Consider the following 21350-nt stretch of genomic DNA (forward strand, 5'->3'; position numbering starts at 1 on the left):
CTGATGGACGTTGGAAAGACCGCTATGACTTCTCAGCCATATTCATAATCCTCATCAACACCCCGATCATATTTGCATCTACCACTTGCAATGCATTCCAGGTACTTACCACTCTCTGTATAAAACACTTGTTCAGCACATCTCCTTAAAATGTGTCCCTTCTCACCTTAAGTGCATACCCTCATTTTGACCCCAGCAGAAGGATACAGCTGTCTATCCTATGTATGCCTCTCACTTATATTCTGGCATTAAGTTAACTGGAGAGCAAATCCTGTGGTAATTTTTCGTCTGGAGTCAGAGGTGGAGAGGAGTGAATGGGCCAGCATGGAACAAATGGGCAAAAAGGCCCATTTCCATGCTGTAGCATTCTATAAAGTCATCCCTCAGCTCCTTCGCTCCATAGGATCCAAGCTCCGAGTATTCCTCATGTCCTCCAGCTGTGGACCGTACTGACCTTGTCAAGTGCAGTCATGCTTGCCGAGTCAAATTCTCGAATTTCTCCCAAATATGCAACTTTCCTTCCAGAAACCTTTGCCCAAAAGGTTGTGAACCTCCACAGTTCTCTAGTCATTGAGTGTAAGAGATTGGCACTGTAGCACTGCTGGTAGAATCACTGCCTCACGGCTCCTCTGAACCAGGTTCAATTCTGACCTCTGACCTAGTATACAAAGGGCCCGAAGCATTGTTGATGATCCCTACCACCCATCCCACAATCTCTTTGACCCACTACATCAGGAAGGAGGTACAGGAGCATCAGGACTAGGACTGCCAGATGGAATTACAACCTTATCCCCCAAGCTGTGAGACTAATGAATACCCTGCCACCACTAAGGTGTCATCACTAGGACAGTAAGATGTTTACTGTTTACTGTTTACCTGCATTTCACATGCACTTCCCATGCATTTTGAATTATACTCCACTGAATTCTCTTGTGGTAATACTTTGTTTTACAGTACTGTGCAAGGAGGTCCTAAGACTTTTGCACAGAACTGTGGTAATTTTATGTATTGTACTGTACTGCTGCCGCAAAAAAACAAGCAAATCTCACAATATATGATAAACCTGATTCTGATATGGGTCTGATAGGGGGCAGGGAAAAAGGAACCATGTTTGGGAAAAGGGAAGGGAGAGGGGAGGGAGCAGGAAGTACCAGCGAGACATTCTGTAATGATCAATAAGTCAATTGTTTGGAATCAAATGACCCTGCCTGGTGTGTCTCAGGGCTGGGTGTGTCTGTACCCAATCCCTGCCCTGCCCCGATACTCCTTCTCTGCCACCTGTCCCACAACCCTCCCATGGTACTCCACCATTGCCTTTCCCGATATCCTTTGCTCTCACCAGAGTTGCAAACTCGCTCTCTGCTCCACTTTGATAAATACAGTACTGTGAACAGTCTTAGGCACCCTAGCTACAGTACATATTTGTGCCGAAGGTTCTTGCTTCTTTCTGTAAAGGAGTTTGTACATTCTCCCTGTATCTACATAGGTTTCCTCCAGGTGTTCCGATTCCTTCCCCAGTGCAAAGGTGTACGGTTAGGGTAAGAGAGTTGTGGGCATACTAAGTTGGTGCTGGAAGTATGGCAATACTTGCCGGCTGCCCCCAGCACAATCCTCACTGATTTGAATTGATGCAAACAATGCATTTCACTGTATGTTTCAATATAACAAATAAAACTCATCTTACCAAAATGCTGGAGGAACTTAGCAGTACATATGAAGGGTCAAAGTTTTCTTTTCGAGATACAGCACAGTAGCAGGCCATTCTGGCCAATGGGACCATGCTGCCCAATGACATCCATGTAACCAATTAACCTACTAACATCCATCTCTGGACTGCGTGAGGGAACCGATGCATTCACGGGGAAAATGTACAAACTCATTAAAGGTAACCTGAGTTGCCGGTGATGTAATAGTGCAGAGCCAGCCACTACACTGCTGTACTGCTCCAAAATCTGATATTGGACAGAATAATAACAACATTTACAGAAGTTCAAAATGCTTTTGTATATGGCGATGTATATGTACTCAGCTAATAAACTGAATGTACTTTGAACTTTACAAAGGAATAAAAGTACAAATATGAAAATAAAATAAAAATAAACACAAAAATAAAAGCCAGAGGGATGTCAGTTAAAAGCAATGTTAAATAAATAGGCTTTGAGCTGATGTTCAACTGAGTCTGCATCCCTTGTAGTTTTAGGTATTGAGTTCCCCCAGTTTAGGAGCGGAGTTCAAGAAGCTAAATTGCCAATAATCTTTGAGAGAGGTTGTTTAAATTCAAGAGAATGAAGAAGATCTGAGAGTTTGAACAGGGTTATAAAACGAAAACGATTCTGTGATGTCCTCCGGCCCCAGGACTTTAAGAGCTTTAAAAGCAAGTAAGAGAACTTTAAAATCAATTCTAAAAGATGCAGGAAGCCAATGCAGATTAGCTAGTATGGGAGTGATATGTTCCCTTATCCTGGTATCCAATAGTGTTTACTTGTATGTTTGCTCCTTTTATAGATTCTGCTTGACTTGCTGAGTTCCTCCAGCTTTTAGTGTGTGCTGCAATTGATGCATTAACCATGCAGAGCCCTGTTGAGTCAGTTGGGACCCTGCCCAGCAATTCCCGTGATCCTCTGGGTCAACCTCACCACACCGAGCCTCCCTGACACCAGCCTTTCATTCCCATCAAAAAGGAACTACGTTTAATTTCCCTGACCTCGGATCAAGCCAGCACCACTTTCCAAGTTGAAGAGCACTTTGTGAAGTGCAAGTCACAGCTTTTATATTGGGAAAACGTTTAATGTCAGGCGGCTTCCAAACAAGCATAAAATAGGCTTTCGCAGCAGGATACAAGATATCTGAGTGGGAAAATGCTGCCTGTACTGACATGGGGAGGAGGCAAGGTAAACTGCTTAACAGAGGGAATGGTGAGGCAGTCAGATTTACGCCCTCTGTGAGGATGAGTCAAAATTCACGTCCACACTGACAATTCAAGGTTTGAAGTACATTTATTATCGAAGAATGTATACATTATAAAACCTTGAGATTCATCTCCTCACAGGCAGCCACAGAACAAAGACACCCAATTGGATTCAATTGAAAAAGCAATTCGGTTGGATCAGAAGGAAGAGGATAAAGTAGGTGACAGGCCAATGAGGAAGGAGAACCATGAATAAATCTGCCGTCTCATCAAGGCCTCGCTTTTGCATTAAACTGCTGATATGGGACAATGGGCTAAAAGCCATTTCCTGTACTATTAAGCTCAGTGAGAAAATCAAATCGCAAGACCTGTTGTGGCTTTGAAGCCTGTGGGATCTTGCCATGCACAGTTCGACCTGCACCTTTCCCACATTTACAGCACCAGCTGCCCACACTACTCCTCTGGCTTTTGTGGTGACAAAAAGGCAACACATGAAGACATGTTTTTGCTTCTTCCACTAAACCCACACTAACACCTCCATCAAGGTAATGAGAGGCTTAGATAGAGTGGACAGCAGAGACCTTTTCCCAGGGTACAATGGTGAATACCACTGGGTGGGTGAATTTGTGGAATTCGTTGCCACGTGCAGCTGTGGAGGTCAGGTTGCTGGTGTATTTAAGGCAGAGGTTGATACGTTCCTGATTGGACATGGCATCAAAGGTTACGGGGTGAAGGCCAGGAACTGAGGTTGAGGAGAAGATAGAAAAAAGAATCAGCCATGATTGAATGGCAGAGCAGACTCGATGGGCCAGAAGGCCTAATTCTGCTCCTATGTTTTATGGTCTAATACAAGGGGAAAACACTTTAAGGTGATTGGAGGGAAGTATGGGGGGTGATATCAGAGGTAAGTCATTATATAGAGAGTGGTGGCTGTCTGAAGCATCCAGCCAAAGATGGTGGTTAGAAGCAGATACATTAGGGACATAAATAGGCACATGGATGATATAAAATGGAGGGTTATGTAGGAAACTAGAGTGGATACGGCCCAGCCCATCACGGCAAAGCGCTCCACACCACTGAGCATATCTACATGAAACGTTGACGCAGGAAAGCAGTATCCTTCGTCACAAACCCCCACCACCCAGGTCATAGTCTCTTCTCGCCGCTGCCATCAGGAAGAAGGTCCATGAGGCTCAGGACTCACACCACCAGGTTCAGGACAGTTATTCCCCCTCAGCCACTAGGCTGTTGAACCACTGGGGATAACTTCACTTGCCCCATCATTGAAATGTTCCTGCAACCAATGGAATCACTTTCAAGCAATCATTATCTCATGTTCTCGATGTTTACTACTTATTTAATATTATTATTATTTCTTTTTGTATTTGCACAGTTTGTTGACTTTTGCACACCAATCACCTTAAAATGTTTGCACACTGGAATGTCCTAGTTGGGTGGTCTTTCATTGATTCTGTTATGGTTCTATTAAGATTATATCATCTTCTATTATGGGTTTATTGAGTATGCCCACAACAAAATGAATCTCAGGTTTGTATACGGTGACATATATGTACTTTGAATTTTGACTTTGGAGTAGGTTTAAATGTCAGCACAATATTTTTCTTTTAATTTAGAGATACAGTGCGGAACAGGCTCCTCTGGCCCAGTGGGCCACGCTGCCTAGCACCCCACCTATTTAACCCTGGCCCGATCATAGGACAATTTACAATGACCGATCAACCTGCTAACTGGTACGTCTTTGGACCGTGGGAGGAAACCCATGCAATTCACGGGGGGAGCGTACAAATTCCTTATAGGCGATGCTGGAATTGAACTCCGATCTCCAGAACGCCCCAGGCTGTAATTGTGTCGTGCTAACCGCTGCCCTATCGTGGTGCCAGAGTTGTGGGCTGAAGGGCCGTTACTGTGCTGTAATGTTCTGTGTTCTCTCTCCATCTATCCACTTCTGCTGAAAACCCTTTCCTTGCTGGAACTTTTTTTGCGGTGTTTACACAAGCAAAGGGTCCCATTTTTGTGGCAGTGAGCAGCTCCATTGTCTGTTATTTTGACAAAAGGATTAACCTCAATATGATAGAGAGCCATTTTGAAGCCACTTAACTTCATCCAGTCCTGACGTATCATCCTAATCGGTTTGCATTTTAAGCAATCTGGATCAGCTCCAACACATTTTCCCAACGGCTGAAGTAATCCTCTTAAAGACGTCCTCGGAAATCTGAGAACATTGGTGAGAATGGTGTCCGTCGCTTTTACTCTGGGATCAGAAAGTGATCACGAAGGGCAGCCACTTCCTGGAGTTTAGGAGAAGCGCTCATGTCCCCAGACTCCACTGAACTAGCTGAGAGCTCGAGCAGTTGAACAATTATGCTTCCTTTTTGAAGATGAGGTGAGCTTTACTTGTCACATGTGCATCGAAACATGCAGCGCAATCCGTCAGTTGCATCAAATCAGATTAGCGAGCTTTGTGCTTGGGCCACCCCCCCCAAATATCACCATACTTTCAGGGCCAACACAGCATGCCCACGACTCACTAGCCCTAACCCCAATGTCTTGGGAATGTGGGAGGAAATTGGAGCACTCGGAGGTCATGGGGAGAACGTACAAATTCTTTATAGTCAGCAGCGGGAATCGAACCCCAATCATACAGCGGGCTGTGTAATAGCATTACACTACTATACTGGTCTGCTTAATACCCAGTTGTTGAAAGACTTATATTTAAATAAACTGGTGGAGGCTGGCATGTGGAATGAGAGGAACTTTCTTCAATCTATGGCCATGGACACACTGGGAAGAAGAGAAGGAAACTGGGCAAATTTTTGCAGGGGTAAAAGAACAGTGGACAGAGTGAGTTTGAATGATGCATTAAAGGCTGACTGGCCTTGACATATTCTTTAGCGAGAGAGTGGTGAATCTGTGGAATTCGTTGGCACAGGTGGTTGTGGAGGCCAAGATATTGGGTATATTTAAGGCAGAGGTTGATAGACTCTCGATTAGATGGGGCATGAAGGGATACGGGGAGAAGGCAGGAGAGTGAGGCTGAGATGGAAAGGGATCAGCTGTGATGAAATGGTGGAGCAGACTTGATGGGCCGAATGGACTAATTCTCAGAATCAGGTTTAATATCACCGACATATGTTGTGAAATGTGTTGTCTTTCCTCAAGCCGCACAACGCAGGCATAACAATAGAAGTTTAAAAATCGGTGAATTACAGTAAGTATATAGGTATTCAATATTTAAATAATAATTAATTAAATAGTTAAACAGAATGCAGAATAGAGTGTGTCTTTGGAACGGGGGAGGAAATCGGAGGATCCAGAGGAAACTCAACGGTCAAGGGAGAACGTACAGACTCCTTAGAGACAGCAGCCATAATTGAACCTGGATCATAGAGCTAAGTCACCATGCCAGCCCTGGTAATTCATGTTCTCAGGATTTTGTATCTTCTCCCTAATTGGAGGGGGTTAGAAGAGAGAAGGACCCGGCCAGGAGGGGATGACGTTTAGGTTGGCTGCTTTCCCGAGGCAGCAAGGAGTGCAACCGGAGTTAATTTGTGTGACGTAGAATCAGGTTGGTGTTTGACCTCCTGGTACGGGGGTATGTCATGGACCCCTAACATTAACTGAGGGGTCCATGGACCCCAGGTTGGGAACCTCTGTCTAGTTCATTTCCTGCTGCTGCCTGTAAGGAGGCTGTACGTTCCCCCTTGACCACGTGTGTTTGTTCCACGTGCTCCAGCTTCCTCTCATGCTCCAGTGAGGTACTTGTTGATAGGTTAATTGGTCAATATAAACTCTCCTGTGGTTAGGCTAGGAATAAATGGAAGGTCTGCTGGGCAGCATGGCTCGAAGGGCTGGAATGGACTGGAACTCAATAAATTAAAATATCGACTAATCTAGGCCAACACATGAAGGGCAGATGCGAAGAACATCTTTTGGGACATGAAACCAAGACATGACCCTTTCTCTCCAAATGTTTTTTTTAAAAAAAAGGACATCATTAAGCCGATCTACACAAACATAAACTGCCTCAGGGCCAACAGTTGTTTGTGCCATCTGAGAGAATCAAGAGAGATTTGTCTATGTTCTGGACAGCATTTATCCTCTAACCTATGCTCGGGCACAGATGTGGTGTTCTTCTATCTAAGGTTAAAGTTATAGATCCCAGAATAAAGACTGCATAGAAATCAGAGCAAAAGATAAATTGCTTGCAGAATCGAGCAACATCTGGTGGTGGGGGTGGGGGGGGGAGCAGTGGAGAGGATTTGTTGAGATTCAGAGAGATAATAAATCAGCCATGATGGAATGGCACAGCAAATTTGAAGGGCAGAATAACCTAATTCTACTCTTACGTATTATGGTCTAATTGTCAACATCACAGGTCAAGACCCTGTAATAAAGTTCAAAGTAAATTTATTATCTAAGTATATACATGTCGCCATATACAAACTTGAGATTCATTTTCTTGAGGGCATACTCAATAAATCTATAGTATAATAACCATAACAGAATCAGTGAAAGACTGCCCAACTAGGCATTCAACCAGAATGCAGAAGGCACCAAACTATGCAAGTATAAAAGAAGAAATAAGCAATATCAAGAACGTAAGATGAAGAGTTGTTGAAAATGAATCCATTGATTGTGGGAACATTTCAGTGATGGAGCAAGTGAAGTTGACTGAAATTATTCCCTCTGGTTCAAGAGCCTGATGGTTGAGGGTAATAACTGTTCCTGAACCTGGTGGTGCAAGTCCTGAGGCTCCTGTACCTCCTTTCTGATTGCAGTAGCAAGAAGACAGCATGGCCTGGATGGTCGGGGTCCTTGAAATTGGATGCTGTTTTCCTGCGACAGCATTTCAAACAGATTAACTGTACCGCAGAAAGGTAGCCCGTATAATGAAAAAAGAAGGGGTAAAACAGAGACAACAGGAATTCTGCAAATGCTGGAAATTCAAGCAACACACATAAAAGTCGCTGGTGAACGCAGCAGGCCAGGCAGCATCTCTAGGAAGAGGTACAGTCGACGTTTCAGGCCGAGACCCTCCGTCAGGACTAACTGAAAGAACTCTTCCTTCAGTTAGTCCTGACGGAGGGTCTCGGCCTGAAACGTCGACTGCACCTCTTCCTAGAGATGCTGCCTGGCCTGCTGCGTTCACCAGCGACTTTGATGTGTGTTGGGTAAAACAGAGTAAGTGATAAGTGGATTGAAGCACAAGGAGCCAGATGGGGTAGGGGTGGATTTGGAGGTATCGATATATTTTGGCAGAATGTATTGATGACTTGGATATTTTTGTTTATAACTGCCATGTGTATCAAGAAACAGTGAAAAGCTTTTGTTTTGCGTGCTCTTCAGACAGTTCGTGCCATTCAGAAGTGCATTGAGGTAGTGAAAAGAGCCTGTCAACCTCTGTTTTAAATATACTCAGTGACTTGGCCTGTGATGATGAATCTGCAGATTCACCACCTTCCGGCTGAAGAAATCCCATCTCTGTATGGGAGATCAAAACCTGATGAAGGGTCTCGGTCTGAAACATCGACTCTTTTCCACAGATGCTGCCTGACCTGCTGAGTTCCTCCAGTGCTTAGTATGTGTTGCCTGGGAGATGAACTTTTGCTTATGTGAGGTTCATAAAAAGTGTGATAGTGGCTGGATGGAAACAGTCCTCGAGCCTGATGGTTTGTGCCTTCTGCCTGGTGATAGAGGAGAGACAGTGGAGTGGCCAGCTAGGATTCTGAATGCAAGAGATTCTGCAGATGCTGGAAATACACAGCTACACACATAAAACACTGGAGAAACTCAACAGGTTAAGCAGCATCTATGGTGGGGAAATAAACTGTCGATGTTTTGGTCCGAGAACCTTCATCAGAAGATACTAATGATTCTGAAGTCACAACCTTAGAGAGTCATGGAAGCACCATCTACGACAGGGGCTCCCAAATGGGGATCCCTAGACCCCTTACTTTGTGGTATTGGTTCATAGCACAAAAAAGGTTGGGCACCTCTGATCTATAAGAACATTCAAAAGGGAATTGGACAGGACCTTGAGGGAATAAAATAGAAAAAACCCACAGCATAACACAGGCCCTTCAGCCCACAATGCTGTACTGAACATGTACTTACTTTAGAAATACCTAGGGTTACCCATAGCCCTCTATTTTTCGAAACTCCATGTACATATCCAGGAGTCTCTTAAAAGACCCTATCGTATCCACCCCCAACACTGTTGCTGGCTGCCCATTCCATGCACTCACCACTCTCTGTGTTAAAAAACTTACCCCTGACATCTCCTCTGTACCTACTTCCAAGCACCTTAAAACTGTGCCCTCTCGTGTTAACAATTTCAGCCCTGGCAAAAAGCCTCTGACTATCCACACGATCCAGTGCTTTCGAGAATGGGACAGATGGGATTGCTCCATAAGGAGCTAGCACTGGCATTGTGGACAGAATGACCTCCAGCTGGGATTAATGATTCTACAGTCACCCAAGTTCATTGCCTAGGTACTTGCTCGAGGGAGATTATGGCCTATCCCTGCATCTATTTATAATATGTTTTTCTCCTTCTCACTCGCTTCCCTTCCCCCCCCCCCCCACCACCACCCCAGGACATCTTCATCACGGTTATTTTTGGCCACACTGTAATCTCATCTGGTATGGGAAAGCATGGTACGACATCCCGCTTAAACTTCATCAAACACAGTTGTCAATGAAAGCAATAATGGATTCCATTAGCGTTGTGTTGTTTCAGTGTATATTTAAGCAAAGTGCTTTTAATTTCCTTTGATGGATTTTATGCTTGTTAAGTTGAGGGATGGTAATTGTAGAGAAGGGATTGCTTCCACTTTGTATTCAGAGGGGCTGCGCCAGTCTCCTTGCTGAACCGGAGGACCCATCTGCAGGCAAGGTTGCAGTGGGGGGGGGGGGGGGGGATGTTTACGGTGAGAGCATACTCTGAAGTGGTCATCCCCCAAGGATTCAGGCTGCCTTTCCGCCCCGCTGCTTGCACTAGGTCACAACACAATGGAACACTGTTCAGTCCATCGAGATGGTGCTTGAGCTCAGAGTTTGTCCTATGCTCCTTCATATTAGACGCGGCACAGTAGACCAGCCTTTTTCATAGAGTACTGCAACATAGAAACAGGTCCTTCAGCCCATCTAGTTCATGCCAATCTGCTCTTCAAATGAGTCCTGGCCCATAATTCCTCCAAACCCCTCCCATCCACATATCTATCTCAAACTTTTCTCAGATGTTATAGCTGAACTCACATCCTGCTGTCAGCTTATTCCAAGCTCACACTACCCTTTGAGTGAAGAAGTTTTCCCTCATATTCCCCTCAAATATTTCACCTTTTCACCCTAAACCTTCCAGGACTCGAGTGCATTAACTAAAAATTGGACAGACTTGAATTTTTTTTTTCTTCTCTGTAGCACCGTAGGCTGAGGGAAGAGCTGGTAGAAGGTTTCAACATTGAGAGAGGCATAGGCAGGGTGAATAACCAGAATCTTATTCCCATAATGGAATATCTAATACCAGCAACCATACCTTTATCTATTTTTTTTATTAATTAAAAAAAATCTTATGCATAATGGCTTGGTTTTGCAACTGCTCTACACGTGACCACTAGAAACTATGGAGAGTTGCCAAGACAGTTCAGTACATCGGAGAAACCAGCCTCCCCTTTTTGAACTCTAGGTTCAGGAACAGTTATTACTCTTCAACACTGAACCGATTCCCCAATTTATGGACTCACATTCAAGGATGCTACAACTCATGTTTTCCATATTTATTTTGTTTGGTTGTTGGTTGGTTGGTTTATTTATTTATTAGTAGTTTTTTTTCCATAGTTTGTCTTTTGTATATTGGTTGTTTGTCAGTGTTTGTGTGTAGTTTTTCATTGATTCTATTTTATTCCACTGTGAATGCATGTAAGGAAATAAATCTCACTGTAATATACGGTAACATATATGTATTATGATTATAGATTCACTTTGAACTTTGAACATAGCACCAAGCCAAGTGAAGTTTATTGTTATTTAACTACATACGTGTATATAACATACATAACCATATAATGTATATAGTACCGAGACAATGTTTCTCTGAACCAGAATGCAAAACACATAACACACGATAACTTATGAAGGCAAGAATAAAATCTACAGGTGAATCACACATAAATAACAAACTGAAGTGTATTAATATTAAATATTGTAAGGTACGGAACAGATTAACCAATGACACCGAGTACAGCGCAGTTGGAAGTTCAGAAGCCTAGTGGCCTGGGGGAAGAAACTAACCATTCTTGATTTTATGCATCACAGTCTCCCTGCCTGATGTTAGAAAGTCAAGGAGGATGCTGGATGGATGGGTGGGATCCTCAATAATACTAAGGTTCCTACATATGCAGCGCTTCTGATAAATGTCCCTGACAGATGGGAGAGAGAACCCTATGATCCTCTCAGCTGTTCTCACCATTCTTTGTTGGGACTTCTGGTCCGATGCTCGACTGCTCCCAGACCAGATGGAGATGCAACTTGTCAGGATGCTCTCGATGGTGCTCCTGTAAAATGCAGTGAAGATGGGGGGGCGGGGGGGAGCCTTGCTTGCCTCAGTCTTCTTTGGAATAAGTAGTATTTACAATTCAGTTTCATTACAGGGCTCCTGGAATATACCATTCTTCGTTCCACTTAATTGCCTGCTCACACAGCAAAATAAGTCATCCCATCAATTCAATTTCCAGTCACCTTAAACTTATATCCCTTGAGAAATGGCCTTTGTAGCAATGATTTCACTCGTAGTAAGCACTATCAGAATGTTAAAAAAAAAGTATTAAAGCTTGGTATGTAAGCTGCTCTGCCCAAGACTCCAAAGAATTGTGAAGAGTTGTGAACGCAGCCCAGTCCATCACACAAACTAACCTCCCTTCCAACAGTGCCCAGAGTATTCGGAAAGCAGTCTAAAGGTCTCACCCAGCCCAGATCTTTTCTCGCCTGTCAGGCAGAAAACACACACACTTGAGAACCTGTACAACCAGGATCAAGGATAGCTTCTATCCCAGAGTTATCAGACTCTTGAACTGACGACCCAAATACTAAGAATGAACTCCTGATCTCCAAAGGTGTCTCGTGGTGACCCTTACACTTTATTTGTTTACCTGCACTGCACTTCCTCTGTAGCTGCAGCACTCTATTCTGCATTCTCTTTCTTGACTACTACCTCGATGTGATTACTGATCTGATAGGAAAGAAGAGTGGACCACAGGAGAAACGGAAAGAAGAGAGCCACCGGGTGAAGTGACAGAAAGGTGAGAAGACATAAGAGGCCAGACTGGAGAAAAGAAGAATAGGGGTTTGGAAGGGAAAATTCTTTTTCCAGGAAGGAGAAATTGATGGTCATGCTATCAGGTTGGAGGCTACCCAACAGAATACAACATGACGCTCCTCCACCCTGAGGATGGCCTCATCTTGGGACAAGAGAAAGCCATGGACTGACATGTTGGAAAGGAAATGGGATTTAAAACGTTGGGCCACCGGTCACTGTATCTTGTAATGGTAATAAACACAGCTAGTAGAGATGCAGACTCACAGCACCAGAGACCCAGGTTTGGATCTGATCTCTGGTGCTGTCAATGTGAATTCTGCATGTTCTCCTCGTGACTGCATGGGGTTCCTCTGGTTATTCCCTTTTCCCTCCTCAGCCCAAAGATATATGGGTTGGTAAGTTAATTGACCACTTTATTAGGTACACCTGCTCCTTAATGGAAATATTTAATCAGATAATCATGTGGCAGCAACTCAATGCATGACAGACATGGTCAAGAGGTTCAGTTGTTGTTCAGACCAAACATCAGAATGGGGAAGAAATGTCATCTTTGACTGTGAGCGATTGTTGATGCTAGGCAGGGTGGTTTGAGTATCACAGAATCTGCTGATCTTCTGGGATTTTCAGGCACAACAGACTCTAGAGATTACAGAGAATGGTGCGTAAAACAAAAAAAAACAGCAAATGGCAGTTCTGTGAGTGAAAATGCCTTGTTAATGAGAGAAGTCAGAGGAGAATGGCCAGACTGGTTCAAGCTGAAAGGAATGTGCAGGCAACTCAAATAACCATGTGTTACAACAGTGGTGTGCAGAAGAGCGTCTCTAAATATATAACACGCTGAACCTTGAGGTGGATGGGCTACAATAATAGAAGACCACACCGGTTCCACTCCTGTACCTAATAAAATGGCCACTGAGTGTAAATTGCCCCTGGGGTGTAGGTGAGTGAGAGAATATGGGGAGGGTTGATGGGAAATTTATTTATTTATTGTGATACAGCGCGGAATAGGTCCTTCAAGCCCTTTGAGCTGCGCCCAGCAAAGCCCTTGATTTAATCCTAATCACAGGACAATTTACAATCTACCAGCCCGTATGCCTTTGGACTGTGGGAGGAAACTGGAGAACCCAGAGGAAACCCATGTGGTCACAGGGAGAACGTACAAACTCCTTACAGGCAGAGGAGGGATTCGAACCTGGGTCACCTGAAACATAAAGTGTGTGCTTCCCTGCCTTGCCACCCCAAGTGTGGGAAGAGTAAAAAGGAATTACTAGCATTCATAGCAAGAGGATTCGAGTACAGGAGCAGGGAGGTACTACTGCAGTTGTGCAAGGCCTTGGTGAGACCACACCTGGAATATTGTGTGCAGTTTTGGTCCCCTAATCTGAGGAAAGACATTCTGGCCATAGAGGGGGTACAAAGAACATTCACCAGATTGATTCCTGGGATGGCAGGACTTTCATATAATGAAAGACTGGATCGACTAGGCTTATACTCTCTGGAATTTAGAAGATTGGGGGGGATCTGACTGAAACGTATAAAATTCTAAAGGGATTGGACAGGCTAGATGCAGGAAGATTGTTCCTGATGTTGGGGAAGTCCAGAACGAGGGGTCACAGTTTGAGGATAAAGGGGAAGCCTTTTAGGAGCGAGATGAGGAAAAACTTCTTCACACAGAGAGTGGTGAATCTGTGGAATTCTCTGCCACAGGAAACAATTGAGGCCAGTTCATAGGCTATATTTAAGAGGGAGTTAGATAAGGCCCTTGTGGCTAAAGGGTTTGGGTGTATGGAGAGAAGGCAGGTATAGGGTTCTGAGTTGGATGTTCAGCCATGATTGTACTGAATGGCGATGCAGGTTCGAAGGGCCGAATGGCCTACTCCTGCACCTATTTTCTATGTTTCTGTGTATATGCTTGATGGTCAGCATGCTCAGTAGATAGGAGGACTGTTTCTGATTCACAAGACTCGATGATACTAAGGGAACAAGAGCGGATCGCTGATGCCTGTGTGGTCAACTTGTCCGGAGCCTAGGGCACACTGGAGTCAGCGGTGGGAGGCACACACAAATTCCCCAAGGAACAGATTCTTCCTGGAAAACAATTTGTGACACACAAGCCACCTGGGGAGTGAACAATGACTGGAGAACAGGAACCTCTCACTGTGCAATGTAAAAAAGATCGATCTTACAAACACATAATCACAAATGCAAGCCATCCGTGCCAGAAGCCCGGAGCACACAGCTGCAGAGTCTGCAGTTCCTGTCTGCTACTCCTGGAGTGAGCTTTCTCGGGAACCACGTTTTAAATGAAAGCCTCTCACTTTGGATTCCACCACAATGGATTTTGCAGCACCTTTGAAGCTGTAATGTTCAAATTCAGTACAGATTAGGAGGAGCGGCCTCCCCCTGCAATGTAATGGCTCCCCATAGAAAACATGGCAGTCACTCATCAGCCTGGAATTGGTAATGCAATCTATATGTACAGCAGTCATTGAAAGGATATCTCTGGGTTTCACTATAATTAAAGGACAATGAAAAGAAACACTTGGATTTCTATATTACCTCTCAAAAGCACTTGACATTTCAATAGCATTTTGTCTGCAGCTACCCTTACGACTTCCGAATCAGAATCAGAATCAGGTGTATTATCACTGACAAGCACCCAGTGGCCATTTTATTAGGTACAGGAGCAAAACCCTGTGTGATCTTCTGCTGTTGTAGCCCAGCCACCTCAAACTTCAATGGGCTAAGCGTTCAGAGATGCTCTTCTGCACACCACTGTCGTAACACATGGTTATTTGAGTTACTGTCACCTTCCTGTCAGCTTGAACCAGTCTGGCCATTCTCCTCTCACCTCTCTCATTAACAAGGCATTTTCACCCACATACTGCCACTCACTGGCCTTTTTTTTATTTCTCTCTCCATTCTCTGTAAACTCTAGAGATTGTTCAGCCTGAAAATCCCAGCAGATCGGTATTTTAAGATACTCAAAGCCACCTGTCTGGCACAAGTAATCATTCTATAGTGTGTGGAATCAGTTCAGTGTTGAGGTGAGTGAAGTTATCCACACTGGTTCAGGAGCCTGATAGTCGAAGGGAAGTAACTGTTCCCGAACCTGGTGGTGTGGGACCTGAGGCTCCTGTATCCCCTGCAGTTTGTAAAGCAGCGAAAAAGCAGCATGGCTTGGATGGTGTGGGTCCTTGATGATGGATGCTGCTTTCTTATTGCTCCTTGTGCTCAGTGGTGGGCAGGGCTTTTCCCGTGGTGGAATGGGTTGAATCAACCACATTCTGTGGTCTTTTCCATTCTTCAACACTGGTGTTTCAACACCAGTGTGTGATGCAACCTGGGTCTTGAGCTGCAGACTTAACCCACCTCAGCAACAGAACTCTACGGACCACTTTTTGCACCACCTTGGACTTGTCTCTGATTGTCTTTTTTTGCACGAATGACATGCTTTATTTTGACCTGTTTCTTTTTATCCTTCATTATCTTGATTGTTCAGGGCATGAAGGGATATGGGGAGAAGTTAAGAGATTGGGGCCATGATGATCAGCCATGATGAAATGGTGGAGCAGACATGATGGGCCAAATGGCCTAATTCTGCTCCTCTATCTTGTATAATTTATGCACATACACCCAGTGGTCTCTCTATTACGTACACCTGCTCGTCAATGCAAATATTTAATCAGCCAATCATGTGGCAGCAAATTAATGAATAAAGGCATGCAGACATTGTCAAGAGGTTCAGTTGCTGTTCAGACCAAACATCAGTATGGGGAAGAACTGTGCTCTGAATTAATTTGACCAAGGAATAATTGTTGATGCCAGACATGGTGGCTTGAATATTTCCGAAACTGCTGATCTAGGATTTTCATACATACACAGTGTTCTCTAGAGCTTACAGAGAATGGTGTGAAAAACAATAACATCTAGTGAAGGACACTCCTGTGAGCGAAAATGCCTTGTTAATGAGAGAGTCAGAGGAGACTGGTTCAAGCTGACAGGAAGGCAACACTAACTCAAATAACCACCGGTTACAGTGGAGTACCTTCTGCATACAGGAGGTACTTTAAATAAAGTGACCACTGACTGTATATGAGATGTTCCTCACATACAGTGAGAGTTCTTCACAGTCATACTGCATAGAAACGGGCCGTTTGACCCATCAGCCACCAGTGGGCATCCATCCACACTTCCAAAGTAAATTTATTATCAAAGTTATGTATATCTCACCAGACTAGTTCAAGCTGACAAGAAGTTCACAGTAACTCAAATAACCACATTGTTACAACAGTGGTGTGCAGAAGAGCATCTCTGTACAGACAACACATCAAACCCCGAGGCAGATGGGCTACAACAGTGGAAGGCCATGAACATACACTCAATGGCCACTTTACCAGGTGCAGGAGGCACCTTAGAAAGTGGCCACTGAGCATATAAACCCTGTGTCTTGTCTGAACCTACGGATTCTTGTGATGCCGTGGCAAGATTTTCATTCTACCTGTGTCTCACCATTCTTGTCCACGTGACAATAAACTCAACTTGTCTTGACAAGAATAGTTCCAGATTTCTTCCGTGGATGCTTCGTCCGATTGTTTTTGCTAATATGTTTGCCATGCCTTTAGAAAGAGTCAGTGAAATTGTGATTGCTCGTTCTTTCTGCGTCCTTAACTTACATCAGTGTCCTTCTCCTGACGATTAATTGAAGCTTTTAAGCCATGAGCTTAAGTTGGACTTGGCCAAATTTGACCCAGCCAAACTCGTCACTCTGATGGGAACTTCGATATTGGAGGATGCACATTAAAAAAATTAGTTCCTTGAAATGAACCCCTCTGATAAAAAAAAATTTGGAGTAGCATTAGAATGTCTTCTATGTGTTATTTTAGTGCAGAAGTTAAGCTGCTTAATGTGAATGCCACTGAATTTTCACCTTTGGCAGCTCGGCATTAATATCCCACAGCATAATTTATTGACCAAGGAATTCAGGACAGGGAGATGTTTTGAGCTGAGCCATCAATGCAAATGTGATGCCAACAGTCTCCTCTAAGCAGTGAGTCATTGAGTTCAAAGTAAATTTATTATCAGAGTGCATATATGTCACCATATGCAACCCTGATTCATTTCCTTGCAGATATTCACAGTGGAACAAATACAATAGATCAATGAAAAACTATACACAAAGACTGATAGGAGACAATGTGCAAAAGAAAACAAACTGTGGAAATACAAAAAAATTATTAACAATAAAAATAATTAATGCTGAGAAGGTGAGTTGTGGAGTTCGTGAAAGTGAGTCCATTGTGTGTGAAATCAGTCTGGAGTTGAGTTGAGTGAAGTTAGCTATGCTGGTGCAGGAGCCTGATGGTTGAAGGGTAATAACTGTTCCTGAATCTGGTGGTGTGGGACCTAAAGCTCCTTCCCAATGGCAGAAGTGAGCAGAGAGCATGGCTTTACAGTGGGGATCTTTAATGATGGGTGAGTGGGACTGTTGCCTCTGGAGATCAGCAATTGGAGTTGACAGTATCGTTCAATACCAAGGCAGTGCTTCACTGCTGGCAACGCCACCTTTTTGAGCAGACATTATACTGTAATTTCCCTCCACAGATGCTGCCCGACTCTCTAAGTTCTTCCACCAGTTGTGGAGTCATGCAGCACAGAAACAGGCTCTTTGGCCCATCTAGTCCATGCTGAACTATTAGTCTGCTTAATCTGCATTCCCAGGTCATGTTTTTATTCCTACTTAATACTTGTGGCTTTGGGAAATCAATGTGGGCAGTTTTACAGGCAATTGCTGTAACAATTGAAGCACAGCAAGATTCCACAATCAGAATGTGTATAATGACTTGGTTCTATGTGATTGGGGGCCATTGAGAGAGAGGTAGTGTTCATGACACTAGGGAGGTCCTAAAAGGAAATACCGATCTTTTAGATATGTCTGAGCCAGAAGGTGAGACATTTGAAGAAGATGAATAGCTCTGTTTGTCACGTGTACATTCAAGCATCAAAACGTACAGTGAAATGTGCCGTTCATATCAAATTAAATCAGCGAGGATTGTGCTGGGCAACTCACAAGTGTTTCCAAGCTTCTGGCACCAACGTAGCATGTCCACAGCTCTCTAATCTAATCCATACACAGGAGGTGGCCCACAAGGTCACAGAGAGAACATGCAAACTCCTTAGAAACAGTGGTGGGATCTAAACCCGATCTTATATCTGGCCGTGGTAAAGCGTTACACTAACTGCGATGCCAGTGTGCCGCTTTGCTCCAATGTCTCATCTTTATAAAAACACCTTTGATGACGCAGCACTACCTCAGGACCAAACTGAGAACGCCACCCTAGGTTTACCTGGAGTGGGATTTGAACTCAAGACACACAAGAGACTCTGCAGGTGCTGGAAATCAAGAGCAACGCACACAAAATGCTCGAGGAACTCAGCTGGTCGGGCAGCTTCTATGCAGAGGAATGAACAGTTGATGTTTCGGCCTGAGGCCCTTCGTCAAGACTGGAAAGGAAGAGGGAAGAAGGTTGGGGTGAGGGGAAGGAGTACAAACTGGCAGGTGATAGGTGAAAACAGGTGAGGGGGAAGGTGGATGGGTGGGGGATCAAGATATTTGAACTCTAGACCTTTGAATTCCAAGGTGCTAGAGCTACCCATTGAGTCACAGATCGCAGTCAACGAAAGATTAGGTACCTACCCATCTCTGACAGCTTCCTTCTTCTCCAAGTCCTGAATGACATCCAGTAAAACTTTAATGGTCTGCTGGCTGGTATGTAGGACATCCTCCATGTTCTGCAGCCTGGATTGGAGGGAAGTGATTTCACACTGAGTAGTCCGTCCTGACTTGGCCCCCTGGTTCCCAGCTGCGCTGGCCGACTCTGTCACATTGGCCTGAGGGTTTTGGCCACTGGGCACCAGTTCCAGTCTGTTGTCCGGATGCAGCAAGAGCCCTGACTGGCTGCCCTGGTTGGCATCTTCCCTGGGTTGGGCAGCAAGCCTGGCGGGTGGCTGCACCAGCTCGTTTTGAGCTTGGGTCACTTTGGGTGAGTCCACTGCTGGAGCGCAGGGCCGTGGCTGTTCAGTTCGGTGGGAGATACTGGGCTGTTTGGGATTGAGTGGAGTCTTCAAGCAGGACCTGGGAAAGGAGCAAGCCTGGTCCTTGGGGAGAGGGTGATTCGGATGAGTCAGGTTCGACTCCGCCTTCGGGTACTCCAAATGGTTACTATCCAAGTCTTGTCGTGGTGCATTGAGTCTACTGCACGTGCCCTGTCTGAGTGGGCAGTGGTCCACGTCGTTGTCTTTAGATGGAGGTGGACTCCCCTTGGAGATGGATGGGCAGAGGTTTCTCACCCCCTGTGCAGCACAGTGTTGCCCGGCGATGGGTGCACTGAGATCCCCCTCTGAAGGGGTACCAGCCACGGCCTTGCCCCTGGTTCCATTCCCGGCGCGCTGGCACTCGGTCGAGCTGTCAGAGTTGGAGTCCTGGCAGGCCTTCTCCCTGCACTGAGCATGAGGCCTCCCGTTAAGGGTTGTCTCCCCCACCCTCTCTGGCCCACCCACCTGCTTGCCCTCACCCTCCTCATCCTCTCCATCCCCCACCGCTGGCTCCGCTGACCCCACCTCGTCCTCCACCTCTTCCTCACCCCCAGCCTCCCCTCCCTTTCCCTGCTCGCTGAGGTCAGCGGAGCCCCTGTTTCTGAGGCGGAAGTCCGGTAAGTGCTTGCGAAGGGCAGGCGAGGTTTGGATGGCCGTGCTGGTGCTGGTGGAAACCCGTCGGGGGTTGGGGAGGGTGAGCGAGCAAGGCCGAGGGGGCGGCCACTTGCCGGGAGTGGCCTGGCTGCTGGCCGAACCAGGCTTCTGGGGGCTGGCCGACGCCTCAGCCTGTGCTTCTGGGCTCTTCCTCCCTCCCCCTCTCCCCCATCCGCCCCCTTCCTCCCCACCGTCTGCAGGACCATCCAACAGGTCCTTAAACCGCACCTGCTGGGCCCGGTGCTTCCGGCGATGCTGAGGCCGCTGACCCTCGCCCGAAGAGCCGGCGGGCTCCCGCCTCAGCAGCGCAGAGCGGACGGTGGTGGCTCGCTCCGAGCTGGGGAGGCCGCTGGAAGCCAGCGGGCGGCTCGTCTCCCTGCTGACCATGATCTCCCACCCTTCCCCGCCCTCTTTCCCTCACTCTCTGCCCTCTTCCCCTAATGGTGACCCCCCCCCACAGAGAAACAATGTGCCCACCCCCTTCGCGTCTCCCTCGTTACTCTACCCCACCCACTCACCCTTCCCCTCCCTTTCCACCTCGTCTACACCCCTCCCCCCCCAGAAAGACTTTAGGATCCTGGGAATAGTCAAAGAGGAAGATGTGACTCCCCAGAGGGCACTCCCCCTCCCCAGCAATCCTGCACCTTAGGTGGACCCTCCCTGTGTGAGATACGGATGGGAACTCCCTTCCTGAGTGTACCCTCTCCCTCCGAGATACGGGCTCAGGGCCTGGGGATAAAGAAGCAGTCGGTGTTCCTGAGGCACATTCCCCCTCCCCCCACCCCCCAACCCTGCCACCCAACCCCCCCCACCCCAACCCCCCCGCAGGTGAAAGCTCGGCTGACCAAACTCGATGTGGTGCAGGAGGGGAGGTGGGGTGGTGGGTAAGGGGGGTCTGGCCAGAGTTTTATGTCGCGTTCAGCGGCCCCCTCCAACAGGCACTGTCGGGGGCCAATGGCTCGGGCTGGACCGGGGTGCTGGCAGGCTCCTCGGCGGGACGGGGGCTCTCGCTGGGCAGGCGGGCCAGCTGGTTGAACTGTGTCATCTTCCCCTCCCGCTCTGCCCCCTCTCAGCGTACATGGGGGTGGGGGCTGAGTGACGCCGTCCGGTCCGGTTCTCTGTGGGTGGAGGGGGGGTGTCACTGCCTGTCCACCTCTGGCTGGAATTCGCAGCTGACGGGTCAGGACCTAGACAGGGAGGGAGAGAGAGAAATGAACATTAGTGCACCCTGGGTCACCGTTACCACACATCTGCTAGCAGCCAAAACAGAACTGGACACCACTGGGGCCCCAGACACTGGGTTACGGGAAGACGTTAGAGAGTATAGGATTTCATTCCTTGCAGTAAGAGACCGAAATC

The 21350-nt window shown here is 46.2% G+C and overlaps 2 protein-coding genes across 2 annotated transcripts in view; one reads left to right on the top strand and one right to left on the bottom strand.

The window, feature by feature from the left end:
- The window catches only part of LOC140196953 (uncharacterized), a 94533-nt gene extending 74155 nt beyond the window's left edge, over positions 1-20378 (bottom strand). The window contains exon 1 of the mRNA XM_072256889.1: positions 18940-20378. Within this exon, the coding sequence (XP_072112990.1) occupies positions 18940-20378 (1439 nt within the window). The remainder of the gene's footprint in view (positions 1-18939) is intronic.
- LOC140196859 (dedicator of cytokinesis protein 2-like) overlaps positions 1-21350 on the top strand; it is a 1243024-nt gene that overhangs the window by 610861 nt on the left and 610813 nt on the right. The window lies entirely within an intron of this gene.

The sequence above is a fragment of the Mobula birostris genome, chromosome 4 (genome assembly GCF_030028105.1).
Source record: "Mobula birostris isolate sMobBir1 chromosome 4, sMobBir1.hap1, whole genome shotgun sequence".
Taxonomy (NCBI): domain Eukaryota; kingdom Metazoa; phylum Chordata; class Chondrichthyes; order Myliobatiformes; family Myliobatidae; genus Mobula; species Mobula birostris.